The sequence below is a fragment of the Neomonachus schauinslandi genome, chromosome 4, assembly GCF_002201575.2.
Source record: "Neomonachus schauinslandi chromosome 4, ASM220157v2, whole genome shotgun sequence".
Lineage (NCBI taxonomy): Eukaryota > Metazoa > Chordata > Mammalia > Carnivora > Phocidae > Neomonachus > Neomonachus schauinslandi.
The window spans coordinates 11,073,938-11,095,076 of record NC_058406.1 but is presented as its reverse complement, the minus strand read 5'-3'; the positions used below and the strand labels follow the sequence as shown (position 1 = coordinate 11,095,076).

Here is a 21,139-nt window from a genome sequence, read left to right as displayed (position 1 = left end):
AGGGCCCGTGACAAGTCTTGGCAATATAACATGTCTATTTTATTTAAAAAAAACAAAACCCAGATCATCTGACCTCTTCCCCCAGAGGGCCCGACTCCAGCCAAGCAGGGGATGGTCAGGAGGCACACTCCGGGATGCCAGTCTGGGGGGCTCTGCTCCTCTCCAAGCCCTCCTCCCTCCCCTTTGCTCCCGGCAGAAGGAGATGGCCTGCCTCCCGGGTCCTCCTGGGTCCGCTGGGCACTGCGGTTTGGGGAGAGGCAGGGGCCGAGGACATGCAGGGCCTCCGAGCAGCCAGGGAGGGGCCGCCCAGCCTCCCCCCCCCCGGCCCCCCCACCCCCCGGCCAGGTCCCCAGCGGTGGGCCTTCGCAAGGCAGACAGCAGTGTGCCTGGGGATGGAGTTGGTGAGGAGGGAGCATGCACGGAGGCCTGAGCGTCCAGGTTCCCTGCACGGCCAGCTGAGTGGTCAAAAGTGAACGAGGACGGCCGGGCCTCGGTCCGGAGCCCTGACCCAGGAGAGGAAGAGGGGACTCCTGCCCTCTCAGTCCTTCTGCTCCCCTCAGAGTTGGTATGACTCTCATTGCTACCCTGAAGAGAGGCACTTGCATCTGCATGTGCCGTGCATACGCAGAGCCCATAGGGCTCAGACCCTCTGCCCCAGCGCCCTCCGGTCACCACTGGCCGGGCGGGATGCCCGAGAGCGTGGAGCACCCGTTCTGGATCCCTGGGAGGGGAGAGACCCTGTCTCGAGCCCCGACCCGGTGCTTCTGTCCCCCAGGGCGGGAGTGGGCTGTGAACACGGTTGGAAGCCTGGCCCGGAGCGAGGACAGCGGATGCTGCTTGGCAGGCCTCTCTCGGCCCCCGGGGTGCTGGCCGGCTCTGCCTCAGCACCAGGGGTCCCGGGAGGCTCTGCCCCGGCAGAGGCTGTCGCTCCGCTGCCAGGCACTGTGGATGAGGCTCAGGGCATCCTCGAACTTCTTGTGGGAGGCTTCCTGGATGGCCTTGTGGGGGAGGTCCACCTGTGTGGGGGTACGGAGGGAATCTGTGAGGGCTGCGGCCGGGACCCTGCTCTTCCCGGGAGCCGTGGGAACCCCGGAGTCACCCCCGCACCATGGGACCAAGGTCAGGAGTGGCGTTTCCTGGGCTCGACTATCAGCTGTAGCCTCAGGTGCACGGAGCTGCTGGTATGGCGCTGTCCCCAGGCCCCTGACTCCAGCCTCTGTACCATGCAGGTCTCCCTTCCCCAGACAGTGGCTCCATTCACTCCTCGGGGCCCTGGGCGGCCAGGTACCTGGTAGATGGTTTTCCACCCCGAGCTCAGTGCAGACAGGAATCGGTCCAGTTCAGATGTGCAGCTCAAGTAGATGACCCAGGGTGGGAGGGGCTGCTGGCTGTCCTGGGAAAACTCCTGGGGAAAGCGGGTCCCCAGGTGAGCAGATGCAGCGCCCCTTCTGCAGGGCCTGCTCTCCCCCCCACGCCCCCACCCAGCTCACCAAGACACAGTACTCCTTGCCCGGTTCAGTGGCCACAGCACTGATGTCGGCCAGCTTGGCCGTGCCCAGGGAGCGGAAGAAGCTGGTCTGGCAGTCCTCGTGGCACGTGAAGAGGCGGTCGTCGGTGATCACTAGGCAGCAGGGGATGCAGGGGCTCGGAGTTACCCCCTGGGGGATGACCTGAAGGGCATTGGCAGAGGGGAGGGGAGAGGCAAGCTGGCGCTCTCCTGGGCTGGCCAGCACCGGAACCCCCTGCTCCGGCCCGGCCAGCCGTCAGACGGGCTCCACCCACCTCAGAAGCGGACGTGGGGACAGCGGTGACGGTGGCCCTGAGCTCTCAGGTCTGCCCCTGGACGCCCCTGTCCTGGTCCTCGTGGGCTGCTCCCCGAGCGTGTGGGTTTGGGGAAGGGGCCCCTGGGGATCCTGAACGGGGCCGGGCGGCCGGATGGACGGCGCAGGCCCGAGGCGCTCACCCCTTTGGACACAGCCTGGCAGAGGTGCTGCATCCAGTCGGCCATGGTGGCCTCGCTATCGGCGCTCAGCTCCAGGCACGGCCGGCCGGCGAGGATGACCTGGAAGGCGTGGGGCCGATCCGTGCTGCTGGCCCTCCGACAGCCACCACACTGCTCCCCCCTGGGCCGGAGGAGGAGGGTGAGAGAGGGGCAAGGAGCAGGCGGGGGCGGCTCGAGGCAGGCGGACACGGCAGGCCTGCACCTGCGGTCCCGGAGGTGGGAGGACACCAGAAGGTGGTGTGGACCCCTCGGGCTCTCGGGAGAGGCTTACAGCGGCCGGCCAGGCCCACCCCCTTCTGTGGAACAACTTCTGTCTCCAGAATTGCCAAGACCCTTCCAGCTACGTTAGCCTGGCCGGGTGAGGGGTGAGAATGGGCTCCTAGCTCTGGCCCTCTCAGGACCAGGGCACATTCATTCACACTCCCTCTCTGGTCCCGAGGTTGTCCCCAAGAATGTGTGTGTCCGTCTTCTGTCAGGTCGGGAGCTTCCCAGGGGAGGGACGCCCTCCCTGGCCTGACCAGATCCTTTCCTGGCAAGGAGTTCCTCTTGCTTCCCTGACAGGAAGCTGCCCCTCCTCCCCTTGCTCAGGGTGCTTTAGCCCTCAGAGCTCAGCAGACGCCTGGGTACCAATCAGGGCTGCCGGACCGGGGGGAGCTGAGTGGGTGGGCTGAACGCACAAGAGGGGGTGTCAGCTCAAGCCAGGGAGGACAGGAACCCTGCGCCGCAGGCTCAGCCAGAGTCCCCACCTTCGGGCGGCGATGCCAGGCCCCACACCTGCCCAACCCCCCATCGCCAGGGCACTCACCCCATGTTCACCGAGATCAGGGGGGTGACATCAGTGCGGTCGGGATACTGATAGAGGATCCCGTTGCTGCAGGGGCACAACATAGCAGGGGTGAGGTCTGTCTCAGGAACTGGGGGCCAGGTGGAGCCCAGATCCCAGGGACCCCCCGCAAGCTGGCACCTGATGCCCCAGAGGCCAAGGGGCCTGTCTTCTGTGAAACGGAGGGTGAAGAAGGAACCAGAGGCGTAGGAGGGCACGCTACCTCCTCAGCAGATCCGAGACAGTGAGAGGCTTGGCCGCAGCCCAGCGTAGACCTACACCTGATGCCCCAGAGTTCCTTAGGCCCCGAAGATGGCTGGCTTTACACATAAGCTCTAATATCCCCAGGTAGGTCAACTCTAGAACCCTTGTGGGGGTGGGCGGAGGCCCCCTCGGGCTTCTCTCCTCAATGGCCGGCCCAACAAGCTCCAGGCTGAGCCTGAGGCCAGCGCTGCGGGGGTGCCCACCTGAGTACCACGAAGCAAGTCTTCCAGTGCTCTTTGCCCAAGTAGGAGGTGCCCGCCTTGTAATGCAGCATGCCTTCTTTGGTGATGGTGCCCTCGGGGGGTGAGCAGTGGCAGGGGATGGGACCCAGGGACTCATCTGTGGGGTCCTCCCAGTGGACAAGCCCATAGAAGTGCACGGTGACAGCAGTGGCCTGGGAGGGGCAGCAGACAGAGCGGTGAGGTCTGGGCCCGGCTCACCGATGGCCCAGCACCAGGGATGGCCACTGAGGCAGCAAGGACACGCCCCAGTGGGGCGGGGGACAGGACCCAGGGGTAGGAGAGCCCCTCCCGGGTGGGGGACGGACAAGAGCTAAAGACATCTATTTGCCCCGCCTGACCTCACCTTGACACCACAGCTGGCCTCTCGGGGACGACCCCTCCCCTCCACCCCTGGCACTTACCTCACACTTAGACTCCTGGGCCACAAATTTGGCCAGTGCTAGCTTCTCCATGGTGGCATCAGTCAGGACACTGGGGTAAGGTGGTTCCCGGCAGCCTCTGATCATGGCGGACTTCAAAGAAGCCAAGAAAAACCTGCACAGGGAATGGGGTTTGCTGTCAGAGGCCCGGTGGGGACCACCCCTCAACTGGACGGGATCCTGGCCTGGAGGGGGGTCACAGAAACTTCGGGGAGGGAGCTCAGGGCAGCAGGTGGGGCAGTGACATGCAGCAGGCCGAGCGAGCCATTCCCAGTGGCGCCGGGGGGCCTGGGGTCGCCGGTGAGGGCAGACCAGATACGCTGGTGCGGATGGGACCCGAGTCAGGATAATGACACCATCTTATTACGAGTCATTTCTGTATGCACTCTGTGGCCCCCGTTTCTTTTTTCTTTTTTTAAGATTTTGTTTATTTATTTGTCAGAGAGAGACACAGCGAGAGAGGAAACACAAGCAGGGGGAGTGGAAGAGGGAGAAGCAGGCTTCCCGCACAGCAGGGAGCTCGACGCGGGGCTCGATCCCAGGACCCTGCGATCATGACCTGAGCCGAAAGCACACGCTTGATGACTGGGCCACCCAGGCGCTCCTGTGGCCCCCCGTTTCTTTCCTGTTAGTAACTCATGCCAGCCCCCTTCCTCTTTGGTGGCCACCTAGGGTCTCGGGTCCCCGGAGCTGAGGACACGAGTCCGTCAGTGTGCGTGTACACCCCCCGCAGGTTCCGGAGGGAACACATCTGTTCGCCACTTCTTTGTATCCTACTGCGCAAGGCTGGGGAGTCGAAGCGGCTCTCCAGTCCCATGCAAACGGGGAGGGGGCGGGGGGCGCGTCACTCACTCAGCCAGGGCCCCGTCAGCCGTGTCCAGCAGGAACTGCTTCCTGCGGTTGGTGCACACCAGCTTCACCGTCTGCTGCCCGAGGCCCACCTGCCAGAAACAGTAGCTTCACCTTCACACGCGCACGGGCCTTGGCTGCTCCCTCCAGGGGGTGGCAGCCGTGGCCGCATTGCGGGCTAGCTGGGGAGGGAGGAAGCACACCCCGGAGTCGCCCAAGGCAAAGCCCCAGGGGCCCGGGACCCTGGCATGAGTTAGGGAGGGACGGTCAGAAATATGGTGGACGGAGAAGCGTCCTCAAACTTGGTTCTTCTCCCCAGCATCAGTGTGGACGCTACTCTGAGACAGAAGCTGACGCCTGAGCCCGGGGGCGGTGGGGCCCAGGCGGGGACACGCCGGAGGCCGAGGAGCCCTGGCCTAGGGTATGTGCCAACTGCCGAGCCTGCACTCACCGACACATAGTCAAGTTCATTGTAAGAAACGGCCTCTTCCACCAGGTACGGCTTCTCCGCAGCCCCTGAGAGAGGAGACCCCAATGCCTATGACTCACAGTGGCCTCTTTTCCCTTCCCCTGCCCCGTTTTCTAAGACCTGGCCTCCACACGGTGGAGGAGAATGACACGGGGCGCTTATCTCCTGGGGCTGCTGGGATGGCGAGTGGCCGAGAGCCAGGGCCGGGGGGGAGGGGGGGGCGGTGCAGGGAAAGGGAGGGCGGTGGGCCTCATGCTCAGGCTGCCCCCAGCAGCGGCCCTGGCCAGGCCCGGGGTTGGGGGGCGGCGGCCACCTTTCCGGAGCAGGTACACGTAGCAGTCCGTGAGCAGCACGTACAGCAGCTGCAGGTTGCCCTCCATGTGCCCGGTGCTCATCCGGATCATCTGAGGGGCCGGGACAGAGGAGGGTCAGGCCCCGCCGGCCCCCGCCCGCCCCACCCCGGGGCCTCATGCTCTCCCGCTTGCCCTGGAGTTCCTGGGACTGACCTTGAAGAGCTGCTCTTCGTTTTCTCGAAACACATGGATCATCAGCAGGAGTAAGTGATTGTTGTCTACTCTGTGAGAGGGACAAGTGCGGGAGGTGTCAGGCGAGGGCAAGGGCAGAAGGTGACACAGACCCACATGGCCACACAGGCACCCAGATGGAGCATAGCTGTCGTGGCTCTGCCCCTGACCGGGGGCCAAAGTGTGTGTGGGGGGGGGCGGGGAGACTTACACCCCATCCCGCCTCCCAGCCCAGGCTGGTCCTTCCAGGAGCTGCGCTTTGTTTATTTGGAGGACAGATGCCCACTGTCACCGGCTTTTGAGGTGAGCCCTGCTCACCTGAACTCTGCCGAGTGGGTCATCTCGGATGGGCTCCCCTGCCCTTCATCCACCCCAGAGTCCTCTGCGCTGCTCAGACATGGGCTGGGCTGGTCTCGCTTGAGCTGGCAAAGAGTCTCATGGGTCCCAGGCTCTGGTTCTGTCACAGGCCCCTCCCCGACCAGGGGCAACTCAGTGTCCAGCTCCCGGGTCTCCAGCTCCCGGGGCTCCCTGGGGGCGTCCTCTAGGGGCCCAAGCGTCTGTCCCTCTCTTCCTCCTCCTCCCTCTTCTTGGCCAGCAGTCGCAGGGCTACCAGGAACATGCAGCGGTTGGCCAGGCCCTGCAGGGTCATGGTGGCTGCCACCTGATGTAAGAGTGCTTGGACTCTCGACGGTAAAGCGGTAGAAGTCCATTGGGGCTGGAAGCCCCTCACTAAAGTCGCAAAATGGCGGCTTCTCCGGGGCTTCCCCGGGGGAGCCGGTCCGAAAGGACTGGTCTGGGGACTGGACGTGGGAGCACCAGGTGCTGGGGTCCAGCTGCCCGTTGAGCTGGTCGATCACCTTACTCAGGGGCTGCCCCAAGCGCTCCATGGAGGTGTCCTTCATTTCGGGGATAAGCAGGCCTATCTGGCTGGGCTCCGAGAGCTCGCTGCTCTCCGCTGTGCTGCTGGGCCCCTCTCCCTCCTTCTGGGGGGAGGTAAAGGTCGCATCCGGGGGGGCCCGCCCCAGGCCTGGGCCGCTGACCAGGCTGTCACCATCCCCCCGCCGGGCACAGGTGTCCTGGCTCGAGGAGGGGTGAAGTGGACTAGCTTCCTCATCCGACCTCGTCTTCTTCTTCTTGCCACTTTTCTTCTTCTTGGTGACCCTGGGACAGTAGTGATGGGGAGACATTTACCACCTGAGTGCCACAGTACTGGAGAATTAGGCGGGCTGGGTCAAAAGGGGTGATCCTGGCCGGGTGACCTCTGAGGGCACAGCGGGAGCTTCGGCGGCCCTGGGCAGTGATGGGTGGGAGGCCCTAGGCCGGGGTGGGGGGAGCGGCAAGAACAGCTCAGGCCCTGAGGTACCCCCGCTGCTGGCAGAGGTGGGGACCCGAGGAACCCCTGAGCAGGTCCTCTGAATTCTAGCTGACGACAGCTGTGCTAGCCGCACTCTGGGGAACAAGCATGGGCCATGGTCGGTCATGGCGCCTCTACTTAGCCGTCCCCTTGGGTATGCTGTGAGCTGACCTCCCTTCCCATCAGGTATCACCGTGGATAATTCAACCAGAAGTGCACCCAAAGTCTTCTGGGCTCAAACTTCCTTGGTGGCAAGTTGGCTGGGATGGGCCTGGCAAGGTGACCCCAGGTCTGAGCCATTTAAGCGGCTCAGGCCTTGAACCAGCCTGCAGGGTGGGACCCCTGACCCCTGCCTTGGGCCAGTAAGCCTCGGAGGGTACAACATGCACATCTTCTTCTTCGGCACTTAGAGTTTTAGGGGCAGGAGTCGGAGCAGGTCAAGGAGCCCAGGAGGCTCTGGGCCAAGAGCTCCACAATCTGTCCTGCACCACCTCCTTCCCTTCTTTTTTTTTTTAAGGTTTTATTTATTTGTTTGTCAGAGAGAGAGAGAGAGTGAGAGAGAGAGAGAGAGGCAGGCAGAGGGAGATGCAGGCTCCCCGCGGAGCAGGGAGCCCGATGCGGGGCCCGATCCCAGGACCCTGGGGTCATGACCTGAGCCGAAGGCAGACGCTTAACTGACTGAGCCACCCAGGGGCCCCTCCTCCTTCCCTTCTAGGTAGGTCCCTGCCTACATGATGGAGACACTTCTTTCAAGGAGCCACGCTGAACTAGGATCAGTATACATCTCAGGAACTGTTCGGTGACATCCAAGAACTGAAAGAATTCCAGTCCGAAGGCGTTTTCTGGCCCTGGATAAACCTGACAAATGCCCCAGCAGCCCACTTGTGGCCCCGGCCACCAGCCACGGCTGTCGTCTGGGCCACACCACCTTCTGGGCTCAGGCCCTCTGTTTCTTCTTGCTCGAAGAACCACTGGAGGACCCCTTAGTCTCCAGGAAGATCCTGGTCCGTCCCCGGGGTGTGTGGTCCCAGCGTGCGAGGACTAAAACGTGATGCTGGGAGCGGACAGGATGGACACCCGGACGCTCCCCCAACCCCCGCTTACCTGATGACTTCAAGCTCTGTGCAGGGGTCTGGCAGGTCGACAGCGTGGGATTCGCCCTTCTCCTGAGAGGTGGTGTGCACCGGGGTGGTGTCTGAGGAGGACACGGTCTCTGCCTGGTCCTCACTGAAGGGGTTGTGGCGCTGGGTGGGGCTCTTGGTGGAAGCTTTGCTGCTGGTTGGGTCCGAGGCGGTGGAGCGGGGGCCGCTGACGGTGTCTGTGAGGTCTCCATCTGGGAGAACAGGAAACAGGAGACAGCCCGTCAGACACCATCTGGGGACCCCAGGCCCCCAAAGCATGCCTTAACTCATGAGGGAGGCGGGTGAGTTCCTCCCGGGGCAATCTGATCAGGGTGGCCCTGTTTTAGGAGCAGAAGGCTCAGACCAACAGGACACGGGATTTGTGCTTTAAGAGTGACTTGGAGGGACACCATCACCACTCCACTGGGAACCCCCAGGAGCTCATAGCAATTTGGCTGAGTTCGAGGTAAGAGCCCCAAGGTTAAGCAGCCTCCAGGCTGAAGCTCCTCAGGGACGGTGACTTGGTGCCTCGAGAGGAGATGGGCCACAAACCTCTCAGGTTAACCCTAGAGCCTTCCATCAGAGGGAGCTAGGGGGGTGCTCGGCAGCCCCTGCAGCGCTGCATGCCGCCGGCAGTCCTCTGAGGGGCCCCCCTCTGCCCCGTGCCAGAGGCAGATAAAAAGCAACAAAGGAAGAGAGAATAGAGGGAGACTATGGGGATCAGAGAAACTGAGGGGTGCAGAGTGGGGGCAGGGGCTGAGAGACAGGATAGGGAATCCAGAGGGTGAGGAGCACGGGGGAAAGGCAGAACAAGGGCCCAGAGCACAGTAGGCAGAATGACAGACCAGGGCAACAAGGAGATGCAAAAGGGAGAAGAAAGGTGTGCCGAGTGGCTGCCCCCCAACAGCTGCCTCATGGGCCCTTCGGCGGCTGCTTCTAGCCCCGACATCGGCACACTCCCAGAGCGGGGGGCAGGACCAGGCACCCCTTTAAGGCGAGAGCTGGGAACTCCATTTCACTCAAGCCTCCACCTGCCTACTGGTCCTTTCTGGGTCCCCCTCACCCTTGGCTCCACCCTGGGGAGAAGGCAGGGTGGGGGGGCACTGCCTCTCCAGAGAGGGGCTGGTTTAACTGCTCCCCCTGCCCCCAACCATCTAGCCCAGGTTACTGGAACAGGAGCACGAAAAGCACACAGGGCATTTATCTGGCAGCAGATGGGAGCCACCCCAGCAAAGAACTGAGGCCCAGCTGTCGGAAGAGGTCGGGTGAGAGGTAATGGCACGGGACATGGGATGTTCACGCCCCATTTGCCAGCTTACACACATCTTGTGGGCCATTATCTGCCCAGAGGAGACATAGCAAACATGCTTCCCATCCTCAGCCTCATCTGGAAGGGCCCAACCTGCTGTCCACTTCCTAGTGGGTCTTGGAAACACTGGGCAGCTGTCTGCTGATGCAGCACATCATTCATTTTTTTAAAAAAGTACAGTGTCTTTTAATATAAGGGCAAAGGTAGGGGCCAAAGGCAATCGCCAGCCCTGCCAAAAAAAAAAACCGCTAGCAACATACACTTCCTTCAGATGTCCTGGGCCCCCAGAGCCTTAGTTCTCAGAGGTAGAAAACCTTGTCCTTCAGTCTCAAAGAAGGGTCCTGCGAGGCCATACACTCTTGTTCCAGCCCCTGGAGATCTGCAGTTGGAACTCAGGAAGCAGGAGTTCCCAGGGGGACAAAGCTCACCCTGCCTGGGAGCCCAGCCCAGCCTGAGCCAGCAGCACGACCCAGGTTGTTAGTTCTCGGGCCACTGGGAGCTCTGAAGGGCTGCGGAGGAGGGTCAGGCCCTGCCTGTCAAGTGACTGCAAAGAGCAGCGAGGAGCTGGGTCAGGAGGGGGTTAGTGGTTAGAATCAGAGGGGGAAAAAAAAAATCAATGCCCAGCATGTGCACTGCAAGAAGAGAGGTTGAGAGGATAAATGAGGTTACGATGGAATTCTGGATTTCGAGCTCATCTTAACTAACCTGTGGCACTCTTGAGTGCTACTCTCTTGGCCAGATGACATAATTAATTTTCCCCAATGCCCTGTCTTATTTCCCTCAAACTAAGCTATTTCATACGTTACTTGGAAAAAGATCATCTGTCATCCATTACTCAGAGATCCCGGCGCTAATAACAAAGGGACCAGCTCTGGAGCAGTGGAAAGGGCACCTAAGCCTCCTGCCCGGGTGAGCAGTCAGCACCCCCTCCCTCAGGGGCTGGCCCCCCCCCCCCCCCCCCCCCCGCCCAGCCCCGGGCAGAAGCAGCCCCCAGGGCAGAAGGCTCTTTAATGGGGGGGTGGGGTATGGCCTCAGATCTAAGGAGGAAGCATTAACCCTCTCAGAAACAATGCCCTGTGCTTTAAGTAACCACAGGAATGAGGGGGAGAGCCCCGCAGGTTTCCAGAAGCCTAGAAGTGGAGTCCTGGGCAGAATGCCCAAGCACGGCTGCCACCTAGTGGACAGGTGGGAGGGCGGACAGATTATATTTTAATCTGCCTTAAAACCTCAAAGAGGGGCGCCTGGGTGGCTCAGTTGGTTAAGCGACTGCCTTCGGCTCAGGTCATGATCCTGGAGTCCCGGGATCGAGTCCCGCATCGGGCTCCCTGCTCGGCAGGGAGCCTGCTTCTCCCTCTGACCCTCCCCCCTCTCATGTGCTCTCTCTCTCATTCTCTCTCTCTCAAATAAATAAATAAAAAATCTTAAAAAAAAAAAACCTCAAAGAGAATCTCCCTGCAGGAAGTTCCAGGTGTACCTGGGCCGCTTCGCCCACTGGGCCTTCAGGCTCTTTCCACGATACCAGAGAGGAAGCCACCAAGACTGGACTGGAGGAATTGAGCCCTCTGCCTTTACTCCTTGACGCTTCTGACACAAGAGCACATCTGACCTAAAGGAGCTTACGATCCACAGGTTCAACCCACGCTTTCCAGAACAAGCCTCTGCTCGCTGGATCAGGCCACTAGCGCCCCACGAGCTGGCGGTTCCCTACGCACATCTGGTGCTCCCAATGGCATCAGAATCGGGGAGGGTGATCCACGGGTCCCTGAAACATAGTCACTTGGTGACTCCACGAGGCCACTGCATAAAGGCAGGAGTCCTGCACTAGGAGAAGGGGGTTTGCCTAGAGCTAGAGGTCAAGTTCTCCTACTGCAGAATTCCATCTATTAGAACACCAAACTTGGCTTTATTATGATCATTGACATTATTATAAATAATGAGCTGATTTCGAATCATGCAGCAAGCTTGGCATGGAAACATAGCAAAACAGGAAAAGAGGGTAACAGCGGACTCTGTCCCACCTTCCCAGTCTGTGCTGGGTACAGACGGCACTGCTGGAAACACATCTCCAAAATCATAATCTATAAAAACGAGGGACAAAACTGAAGATTAGAAACAGGTCGTGGAAGGACAGGGAGGGTGGGGTCGGCAGGGTGGGAGACATGGGGAGAAAACAAGAGAGGAAAAAGTTAAACTTTCTGCACTTTCTCTAACAGCTTCAGGGAACTTACTATGCTTCTCAGCTCCTGTGCTGGCCCAGGAGCCGCTGACCAGCTGGAAAGATCCTTGAGGACAATCCTTTCCAACCCCAGGACCTGGTTCTGGCTGAGAAGAACGTACCTAACCTTCTCCATCCCTTGCCTTCCTTCCCTCTGAACCCAGCATCGGAGGTAAGGGGGGGCTCAAGGGGACACCTCCACCCCCGGGCGGCCTGGCTTGCCCCTTCAGGGCCCGGCCCCTGACTTCTTGGAGGCAGCCCATGAGCCCAATCCGAGGAAACTGAGCTGCCGCCTTCCACTTGTACAAGGAGCAATGCAAGTGTTGCTAACAAGGCTGGAGCAGACACGAAGAAAGAGGAAGGCCAAGATCTCAATGCTAATGCACTTACAGGGAGCCCCGGGGACTGAACTTGTGCTTGGGGTGCCCCCTTCCTGGAGGTGAGGCAGGGTACAGTAAATGAAGAGCTCTCCTTTCCCACATGGGATGAACAAAGGTGGAGAAACAGCCAGCTTTATAAATGAACACAGAAGCTTAAGGTTTGAAAGAAACCAGGCTGTTCCCATCAGTTGTTGGATCCAGACAACAGAATGACCTACAGACGTGATGACAACCTTTTTCAGTCTTGGATGCAGGGGGCGCAATCAGCTAACACACTAGCAAGTGCAGGAGGGACTCCGAAACCCGATGGGCTCACGAGAAATGGGGGCTCATGAGAAACCCTCCTCTTTGGACCCATCTGGCTCTCTCTTCTCCTTCCAGGGGCTGCTCAGCCTCTTTCTGCCTGGAATCAGAGTAGGACGACCTCCCCGAGCAGGCCGCACTCACCCTTGTAGTGGCAGGAAGAGCGTCCTCCCCCCCTAAAAAAACACCCCCGCCCCCGGCCCTGGGCATAGGGCTCTAGCCTTCTGGAAAAGGGTCTAACATTCGTATGATCTCATTCTGGCTTTTTGTCCCCAGAACCTGTGTTTTACCCTCCACGGAGATGCTGAGGAAATGAGTGAAGATCTGGGAAATGGTGGGCCCTGTTGAGCTTCCAATCTCCCCCATCAGACCACAACGAGCCCAGAGGGACATCACCCAGCCAGGCGAGTGGCCTCACCACGAGGGCCACAGCAGAGGCGTGGCTCCCTGCCCCCCGGGGCGCTTACCCTCACTGGAGGGGGCAATGGCACTGTCATCCCACTCCAGGTTGGTGGAGGTAACAGAGTTGAAGGAGTTGAGGGACAGGCTGTCCGAGCCTTGCACGGAGCTGGGGAGGCGGTCTTCGAAGTCCAGCAGGTACTGAGGTTTGTAGTAGTCGGGCATGTAGGGGGCCAAGTCTAAGTATGGGGCGTCCTGAGATGAGAGCACAAAGAGCCGGCTCGGCTGCGGGAGCCTCGGGGGCCCGGCGCAGACCTGCCTCCGACCGGCCTCCCCTGCTAGCTCTCCTTTGGGAAATCGGTGGGCTAAAGGCACGCAATTCAGAAATAAGCTGCTAAAAGGAGTCATGGGAATGGCTGTGGCTCTTAAAGCTCTGGACTCGAGGCAGACAGAGTTGGCAGATCCCAGCTCTGCCTGCAGCCCCTCCCTGACTTCCTCAACCACAAGAGCGGCTCGTTTTCTCCAGTTCTGACCACTTTTCCGTAGACGGTCTGTGCTGCTGGGGCAGGGACCTGGGAAGGTGATGGGATTAGGACGGGGCAGCTGCATGCTGAGGCGCCCAAGTCCGAGGGACGCTCTGGACCCTCCTCAGCCCTTCCTGGGCCCACGTCCTGTTTCTCTAGTGCATGACAGTGAGGGAGACCGGGGAGCAAGGAGCTGAGGACACTTCTAGGGTCCCAAAAGGAACAGGGATGAATGTGCCTTGTCTTTCTCAAACACTCACGTCCTAAACACGGAGGAGGGAACCTTAGCACTAAATACTCCAGGCAATGTGGCTTTTCTCCCAGTTTGGACAGAGAGGCAGGAAGGAGTCACCTGCACTAGGCATTTGGCTTGGATAAGCCAAGAGAGGATCACCCCCTTCCATCCAGTTCCACTGTTCTGACCCTGAACAAACAAGGTGTTGCTCAGGCTCAGTCACACCCAACAGGCTCCCTGAGAGGGACCAGAAGAGTAAAACCGCATGTCCAGCCCGCCCACCCTGCCGCCCCCAGCGGCGGCGAGAGCCAGGGGGTCTCACCAGATCCAGGTCGAATCGAATGAACTCCAGCCCAGACACCAAGGTCAGGAAGAGAGTCAGGTGATCGTGGCTGCAGACCAGGGCATTCCTGCGAGACACAAGGAGGGACGACGGTTACCGGCTTGGCCCCGCGCTCACTGGCAAGCTGGCTGTGTCGAAGTTTGACGTGTGGCATCCCCACGGCCTGGACGGCGGCCCAGCTGGGGGCCGCCCTGCCCCACCCTTTGCAGCATTCTCCTCCGGCTGTGGAGCCCTGCAGTTCTTCCCGGCCACTGTCTTCAGACACGGGACCTGCAGCCTAAGGCTCATCTAGCTCTTGGCAGCTACCACAGATACTTTGTTCCTGCGGCAGCCCAGCCGAGGCTGAGCGTTCTAGTAAGTTCTGAGGCCTGGGTGGAGGATCGGGCAGAGGCAGAGTAGTGGGAACGCCCGTACTCCTGGCAGGGCCATCAGAGGCAAGTGCTGAGGGCCCTTTGGCCACCACTGACGTGTCCTCAGCATGCCATGCCAGGCTAGGCCTCTGACACGGCACACCACAGTGTCCACATGTGGCAAGAGTCTTTGGGACGAGGTTCAAGGGGAGCTCCGGGGCTGCATGAGACAGACTGTTCCGAACACTCACTTGACGTAGTATTTATGCAGCAGACCCAGGTTCTCCTGGAACAGCCGCAGGTAGCTCTCCAGGGAATTCTCGTTGAGTGCCAGGTATAGCCAGGCCCTACCTGCAAACGGAGCAGGGGAGTAACTGGCAGGAAGGTCCGTCAGGGTGCTGGCTCTCTGGGCCAAGCAAGGGCAGGAAGGACAGCGAGAGCAGCTGAGGGGACCAAGCGCTCTGATAGCCTCCTCTCTTTGGGGGGGCTGGAACCCCTGAAACCTGTGGTTTTCTAGCCAGACCCTAGCTGGTGGCAGCCCAGGGAACTCGGACCCAACTCCAGGTGGGTTGAGAAGCTGAAGGACTGGGCACCGATCCTGCCAGCTAACACCAATCCTGGCTCAGGGAGAGAAGCCAGCTCCCCATTCTGGGCTCGGGCTGGGATTCGGTAGCAGTCAGGTTCTCCTCAGCACCTCGCTCTCTTTCCCCCCACCCTCGATGCTCCAACAAACTGTCAGGCGCAGGGCGCCGGCACCTGAACGCCCCTCTGCCGCGGGACAGCACAAGGGGATCAGCCTCCTGGGGCTGACCCTGAGCCCGCACCTGAGTCCCGGGCCCCCCGCAGCATCGTCCTGGTGCTACTCACTGCGCCCCAGGTTGGTGGCCACGTGCTGCAGCACCTCGATCTGTTTGATGGCCTCTCTCCGGGTGAAATGCACGACGAGCACCCAGTAGCCAGACGAGAGGTCTTGCAGTCTGCGAAAATAGGACAGGAGATGCCATGACCGAAATGGGGCCACCCCGGGAAGCTGCAGTCCGCCGGCCCAGCAGCCTCGTGTTGCTAACGAGCTCCCGGCTGAAGGCGACGGGCTCCCCGCAGGGCCCCCAGGCAACCCCCGCGCCTTCACCCAGCGGCTCATCTGCCGCTAATTCTTCCCGCGGCCGTTCACGCCTCTGCAGAGGCCATTTAGGGGCCGGCTGCAGACAGCCTGCGGTCTGCCTGAGTGAGGCAAATCTCTTTCTGCCAAGAGAAAGCAGGAATAAAAGGCAGGCATGGCGGGGGACTTCTCTCTGGAGGCTCCTCGCGGCCTGGGCCGGGCCGGGTGGCGCCCTAGGGTCTCCCCCAGAGACCACCCCCACCTTACCCGTACAGCAGGGCGTGGTCCAGGTGCTCACACAGACGCTGCAGGACCTTGTCGTGGTTCCGGATGGCGGGGGTCTCATCTTCACACGCAGCAAAGTAGCTCTGCAACTGAAAGGAAAAGAACCGCGCCCGAAATGAGAAACAGATAAAGAAGAAGGCTATAGCAGATGGCTAAGACGACCAGTCAAGGGGCGCCTGGCTGGCTCCCTCGGTGGAGCGCGCGACGCTTGATCTCGGGGTTGTAGGTTCGAGCCCCACGCTGGGTGTAGAGATGACTTAAAAATAAAATCTTAACAAAAAACAAAAGAAAGAAAACCCGTCAAATGATAAATCCGTGGTGACCACCCGCTGCTTACCCTGCAGGCTCGAGGGCAAAGCTGCATCCCCAGAGCCCAGGCCCCGAGAGGCCCCCAGTGCGCGCTCTGCACGGCGACAGCTTGATGCTGGGAGGGACCCACCGTCCGTGTGTAGGTCCCAGGCGGTACGGGGCTTCGAGCCAGGGCTGCGGAGCCACACCCCCCCAGGGGCACTACATGAGGTATTATCTGTAAAAATGCCCCCCGCTCCGGAGTTGTACAACATACCCTGCTTGGAGCAGCTCCCCTGCACAAACTAAGGGCTGATGGACTGGGGCGCTGGCTCCAGAGGCTGACGTGGGGCCCTGGATTTGCCCGAGGAAACGGACAAGGTTGGGCATGGGCCGGGGTCCATGCCAGGCTCATGTCCAGCCCTACACCAAGAAGGATGCTTGTTTCCAGCAGGCTGGACAGATAAAAGGAAGGGGGCAGCAGGCGAGATGAACTGCAGCACTGAGCACGGGCTGAAGAAGGTGAGGGCAGCTCTCTCTGGTTAAAGCTTAGAAAGCAGGGCCCTTTTCAAGTAAAGCCCTAGGAGACAAGACTTTCGAACCTCGTTTAGCCATACTCCGGGCCGCTGTTGCCCTTCTAATGGCCAGACGGGGGACAGACAGACAAGAAGAACGCTCATCTCAGGTTTAAGCTTGGCAGGGGACAGACGCGTTCTCAAGTGTTTTCTGGAGGCAGTGGTTGAGACGGCAGCAGCAAAGCTACATCAACCACACCAACGAGCACGCGCTCCTGGCGAGAGGCCAACCATTCAGCGCCCACAACAAAAATAGCCTCTCTTCCCTGTGGCCCAGGGTAAGCCCAGCAGCCCTGAGAGGCGGGCAAATCAGGCCCGGGAGGAAGGTTCCCAGAACCGAAAGAAAGCAAGCCTATGCCAACCACCCAACTCCCTCCCAGCGATGGCTGGAGGCTGTCTTGCTCGCTTCAGTACTGAGAACCACCACACGGGTGTCCGGCTTTTTGTTCTTCTTCTGTGATCAGAGAGTCTTAGATGACAGAGCTGGCAGGATCTTTAGAGATCTGGCAAACTCCCTCATTAAGAAAGCAAAATGGACGTTCACCCATTTTCTTGATTATAAAAGTGGCCACACCTACCACAACACCGGAGAGACATGGAAAAGCTTTAAGATTGTGTTTGTTTTATTTAAACAGAGACGGGGGCTAAAACCAGTAGAAGTGAAGTTCTTCACGGTGAGTGTCGGCTTAAGTGAAGGGGAGCCAGAGCTGGGACTCAGACTCCTTTCTCGGGTCAAGAGACCTTTGCAACAATTAATCCGAAAACAACATTTGCTCACCATAAAAACTCAAGCAAGATGGAAGTGTGTATAAAGTATAAAGGCCTCTTGGCCCCCTGTTCCCCACTGTCAACAGCTCGTGTGTGTGTGTATGTGTGTCCTCCCAATACGCGTCCTGCATACGCAGACTTAAAAAAATTGTTTTTAAATGTGAAACCGGGTCATGCTATACTCATTGTTCCCAAATGTGCTTTTTCTTAACAATGTACGACGCGTCTATTTCTGTACCATCACATACCGAGCGACTGCATTTTCTCAGGCTGAAATAGGACATTGTCAGCCAATGGCCGCTGTCTCTACTTCTTTGATGCCACACGATACCGCAGCGAACATCCGTGGATCCCTGTGTGGGTATTTCTGCGCGGTGAGTGCTTACAACGGACCTGCAGACCTTGGTTTGCACTCCCACGGTGCCGGCTAACCCTGGACATAATTAGTCTAATTCTTGGCAGTCCAACTGGGGAAAAACAGTACCTCATTGTTTGTTTTTTTTTTAAAGATTTTATTTTAAGTACTCTCTACGCCTAACGTGGGGCTGGGAACTTACAACCCCGAGATCAAGAGTCGCATGCTCCTCTGAGCCAGCCAGGTGCCCCCGGTACCTGATCGTTCTAAATTGGATTTCTCTCATCACTAGTGCAGCTGAGCATTCTTTTTTTTTTTAAAGATTTTATTTATTTATTAGAGAGAGAGAGAGAGAGCAGGGGGAGGGGAGGGGGGAGAAGCAGACTCCGCGCTGAGCAGGGAGCCCAATGCAGGGACCCGATCCCAGGACCCCAGGATCATGACCTGAGCTGAAGGCAGATGCTCAACCGACTGAGCCACCCAGGCACCCCCAGCTGAACTTTTTTTTTTTTTAAAGATTTTATTTATTTATTTGACAGAGAGAGACACAGCGAGGGAGGGAGCACAAACAGGGGGAGTGGGTGAGGGAGAAGCAGACTCCCTGCCAAACAGGGAGCCCGATGCGGGGCTCGATCCTAGGATCCCAGGATCATGACCTGAGCCGAAGGCAGACCCTTAACGACTGAGCCACCCAGGCACCCCCCAGCTGAACATTCGTATGAGCCATTCCTACCATTGCTATTTCTTTTCCTGTGAACGACCTGTTCAATCTGCTCGATCTTCTGTCTGCTCACCTTTTTCCGGATAGTCTGTCATAGCTCTTTGTTGGTGGAGGATTTAATCCTGCGTGTTGCTTTGAATTATTATTCTTGCCCCATGTCAACTGACCTTTAAGTTTTCTTTATGGTGTTTTTTATCCTATTGAGAAACTTCTATGTTTTAGGTAGTCAAATCTGTCAAACTTGCCCTTCACCATTTCCTGTTTTCCCCAGTCATATATTATAAAAGTACTTCTATCCCTTTATAGCTTTCGGACTTTTTTGGTTTCTTTTTTTGCATTTAGACCTTTACTTTATATGTGGCATGAGGTAAGGATTGAGCCTATTACTTTCTGGATGGAGAACTCATTCTCACATTTATTAACGGTCCCATACTGATTTGTGATTTCATATGCCACCTGTCTAGATTATTTTAATCAGCCCATTGCCTATTCCTGGGCCAGTCTCTGATTTTTATTATATTATTTTTTTAAGATTTTATTTATTTATTTGACAGAGAGAGACACAGCGAGAGAGGGAACACAGCAGGGGGAGTGGGAGAGGGAGAAGCAGGCTTCCCGCTGAGCATGGAGCCCGATGCGGGGCTCGATCCCAGGACCCTAGGATCATGACCTGAGCCGAAGGCAGACGCTTAATGACTGAGCCACCCAGGCGCCCCTGATTTTTATTATTTTTATTTTATTTTATTTTTTTTTAAAGATTTTATTTATTTATTTGACAGAGACACAGCGAGAGAGGGAACACAAGCAGGGGGAGTGGAGGAGGGAGAAGCAGGCTTCCCGCTGAGCAGGGAGCCCGATGCGGGGCTCGATCCCAGGACCCTGGGATCATGACCTGAGCCGAAGGCAGACGCTTAACGAATGAGCCACCCAGGCGCCCCTGATTTTTATTATTTTTAAAAAGATTTTATTTATTTATTTGTCAGAGAGAGAGAAAGAGCATGAGCAGGGGGAGCAGCAGGCACAGGGAGAAGCAGGCTCCCCACTGAGCAAGGAGTCTGATGCTGGGCTCGATCCCAGGACCCTGGGATCATGACCTGAGCTGAAGGCAGACACTTAGCCGACTGAGCCACCCAGGCATTACCAGTCTCTGATTTTTAATTATTTTCTTATTCATCATTTTGATATGGGCAGAACAAATCCACCCCATCCCCCAGCTATTCTTTTTCAAAATTGTTTTGACTATTCTGGCATAATCTTTTAGAATCAAATTTGGAGTAGAATTATACTGAGTCTAGGGATGATTTGGCGGGGAGAAACCGTATCTTTGTAAGTCTTCTCATCCAGGGACGTGGAATTTTCCCCCATTTATGCAGGTCTTCTTTTCTATCATTTGGCAAGTTTCACAGCTTTCTTTAGGTAGGTCTTGCACATTGACTGCAAGGTGGGCTGCATGCATACACGTATACTATGATTTCAGAACAGTCTGACAACCACGAATCCACTCCTGCAGAAAGTACAACAGAAAAGGCGTGTAACACGGTGGCAAAGAATGGGGGCTGGGGGCAGGAAGCGGGGGTCCAAAGCTCAGCTGTGTTACGATGGAGCCGAGTACCTTTGGCAAACTGCTCAACCGGCTGAACTCTCATTTTTGCTCATCTGCAAAATGGGAGAGAGCTGAGCTGTCCAGTACAGCAGCCACAGGCTAGCTTCATGGGACTAGGTACATTTAAATTAACTAAAATTAGACACAATTAACAATTGAGTTCTTCGGTGGCACTAGCCACATTTCAGATGTTCCATAGCCCCACGTGGTGAGTGGCTACTGAACTGGACAGTGCAGATATAGAACATTTCCCTCCTTGTGGAAATTCTATTGGATGGTGCTAGTTTGGGGGATGGAATGATATAAAGCATGCAAAAGGCTTACCATACATCCTGGTAAGCGTCAAGCACTCAATAAATATTAGCCAAGCTTATTAAGAATAATGAACCCATATTTTTTATTTTTTTAAAGATTTCTTTATTTAGGAGCACCTGTGCAGCTCAATTGGGTAAGCGTCTGCCTTCAGCTCAGGTCATGATCCCAGGGTCCTGGGATCGAGCCCTGCTGAGCAGGGAGCCTGTTTCTCCCTCTCCCTCTGCCCCCTGCCTGGCCCCTACTCTCTCTCAAATAATAAATAAAAATCTTAAAAAAAAATTTATTTAATTGAGAGAGAGAGAGAGAGACCGTGAATGGGGGGATGGGCAGAGGGAGAATCACAAGCAGACACCCCACTGAGCGCGGAGCCTGACACAGGACTCGATCCCATGACCCCAAGATCATGACCCGAGCCAAAATCAAGAGTCCGATGCTCAACTGGCTGAGCCACCCAGGAGCCCCAAACCCATATTCTTAGTCAAACCAATAACACAGCACTTGGCTAAACCTAACAGTAGGTGCAAATAAGATATAACGAAGTGCTCTGCTCTCGAGAACTACCATTCTGTTCACTGGTTCGCTAGCGGGGATTCCAAAGTCTACTCTTTAAACACCTTCTTCTTCTTCTTTTTTTTTTTTCTTAACATATATTGCATTATTTGTTTCAGAGGTACAGATCTGAGATTCAACAGTCTTGCACAATTCACAGTGCTTACCAGAGCACATACCCTCCCCATTGTCTATCACCCAGTCACCCCATCCCTCCCACCCCACCCCCCACTCCAGCAACCCTCAGTTTGTTTCCTGCGATTAAGAATTCCTCATATCAGTGAGATCATATGATACATGTCTTTCTCTATTTGACTTATTTCGCTCAACATAATACCCTCCAGTTCCATCCACGTCGTTGCAAATGGCAAGATCTCATTCCTTTTGATGGCTGCATAACATTCCATTGTATATATATATATATATATATATATATATATATATATATATATATAT

At 57.4% G+C, this 21,139-nt stretch overlaps 1 protein-coding gene across 1 annotated transcript; it reads right to left on the bottom strand.

Moving 5' to 3' along the window:
- Positions 1–23: 23 nt before the first annotated feature.
- PLEKHM2 (pleckstrin homology and RUN domain containing M2) lies at positions 24–18,311 on the bottom strand. Its single transcript, XM_021684380.2, has 21 exons — positions 18,290–18,311; positions 16,400–16,434; positions 15,492–15,598; positions 14,993–15,102; positions 14,377–14,476; positions 13,755–13,842; positions 12,742–12,928; positions 11,395–11,454; positions 8,051–8,279; positions 5,911–6,753; positions 5,575–5,644; positions 5,382–5,472; positions 5,051–5,115; positions 4,603–4,691; positions 3,733–3,865; positions 3,293–3,483; positions 2,808–2,873; positions 1,964–2,123; positions 1,491–1,670; positions 1,289–1,405; positions 24–1,016 (listed from the first exon to the last, which is right to left on the bottom strand). The coding sequence occupies exons 1-21, from the start codon at positions 18,309–18,311 to the stop codon at positions 882–884; spliced, it is 3,078 nt and encodes a 1,025-aa protein (XP_021540055.1). The 3' UTR covers positions 24–881.
- Between the last annotated feature and the right edge of the window lie 2,828 nt (positions 18,312–21,139).

Bases quoted from the DNA above. Each gene is read 5' to 3' on its own strand.
- PLEKHM2 (XM_021684380.2), bottom strand. From the start codon at position 18,311: ATGACAGACTATCCGGAAAAAG. The intron at 5,473-5,574 runs GTCAGTCCCAGG...CCGGCCCCTCAG, and splicing joins ACGAAGAGCAGCTCTTCAAG to ATGATCCGGATGAGCACCGG. The intron at 3,866-4,602 runs GTGAGTGACGCG...TTCCCTGTGCAG, and splicing joins GCTGACGGGGCCCTGGCTGA to GTTTTTCTTGGCTTCTTTGA.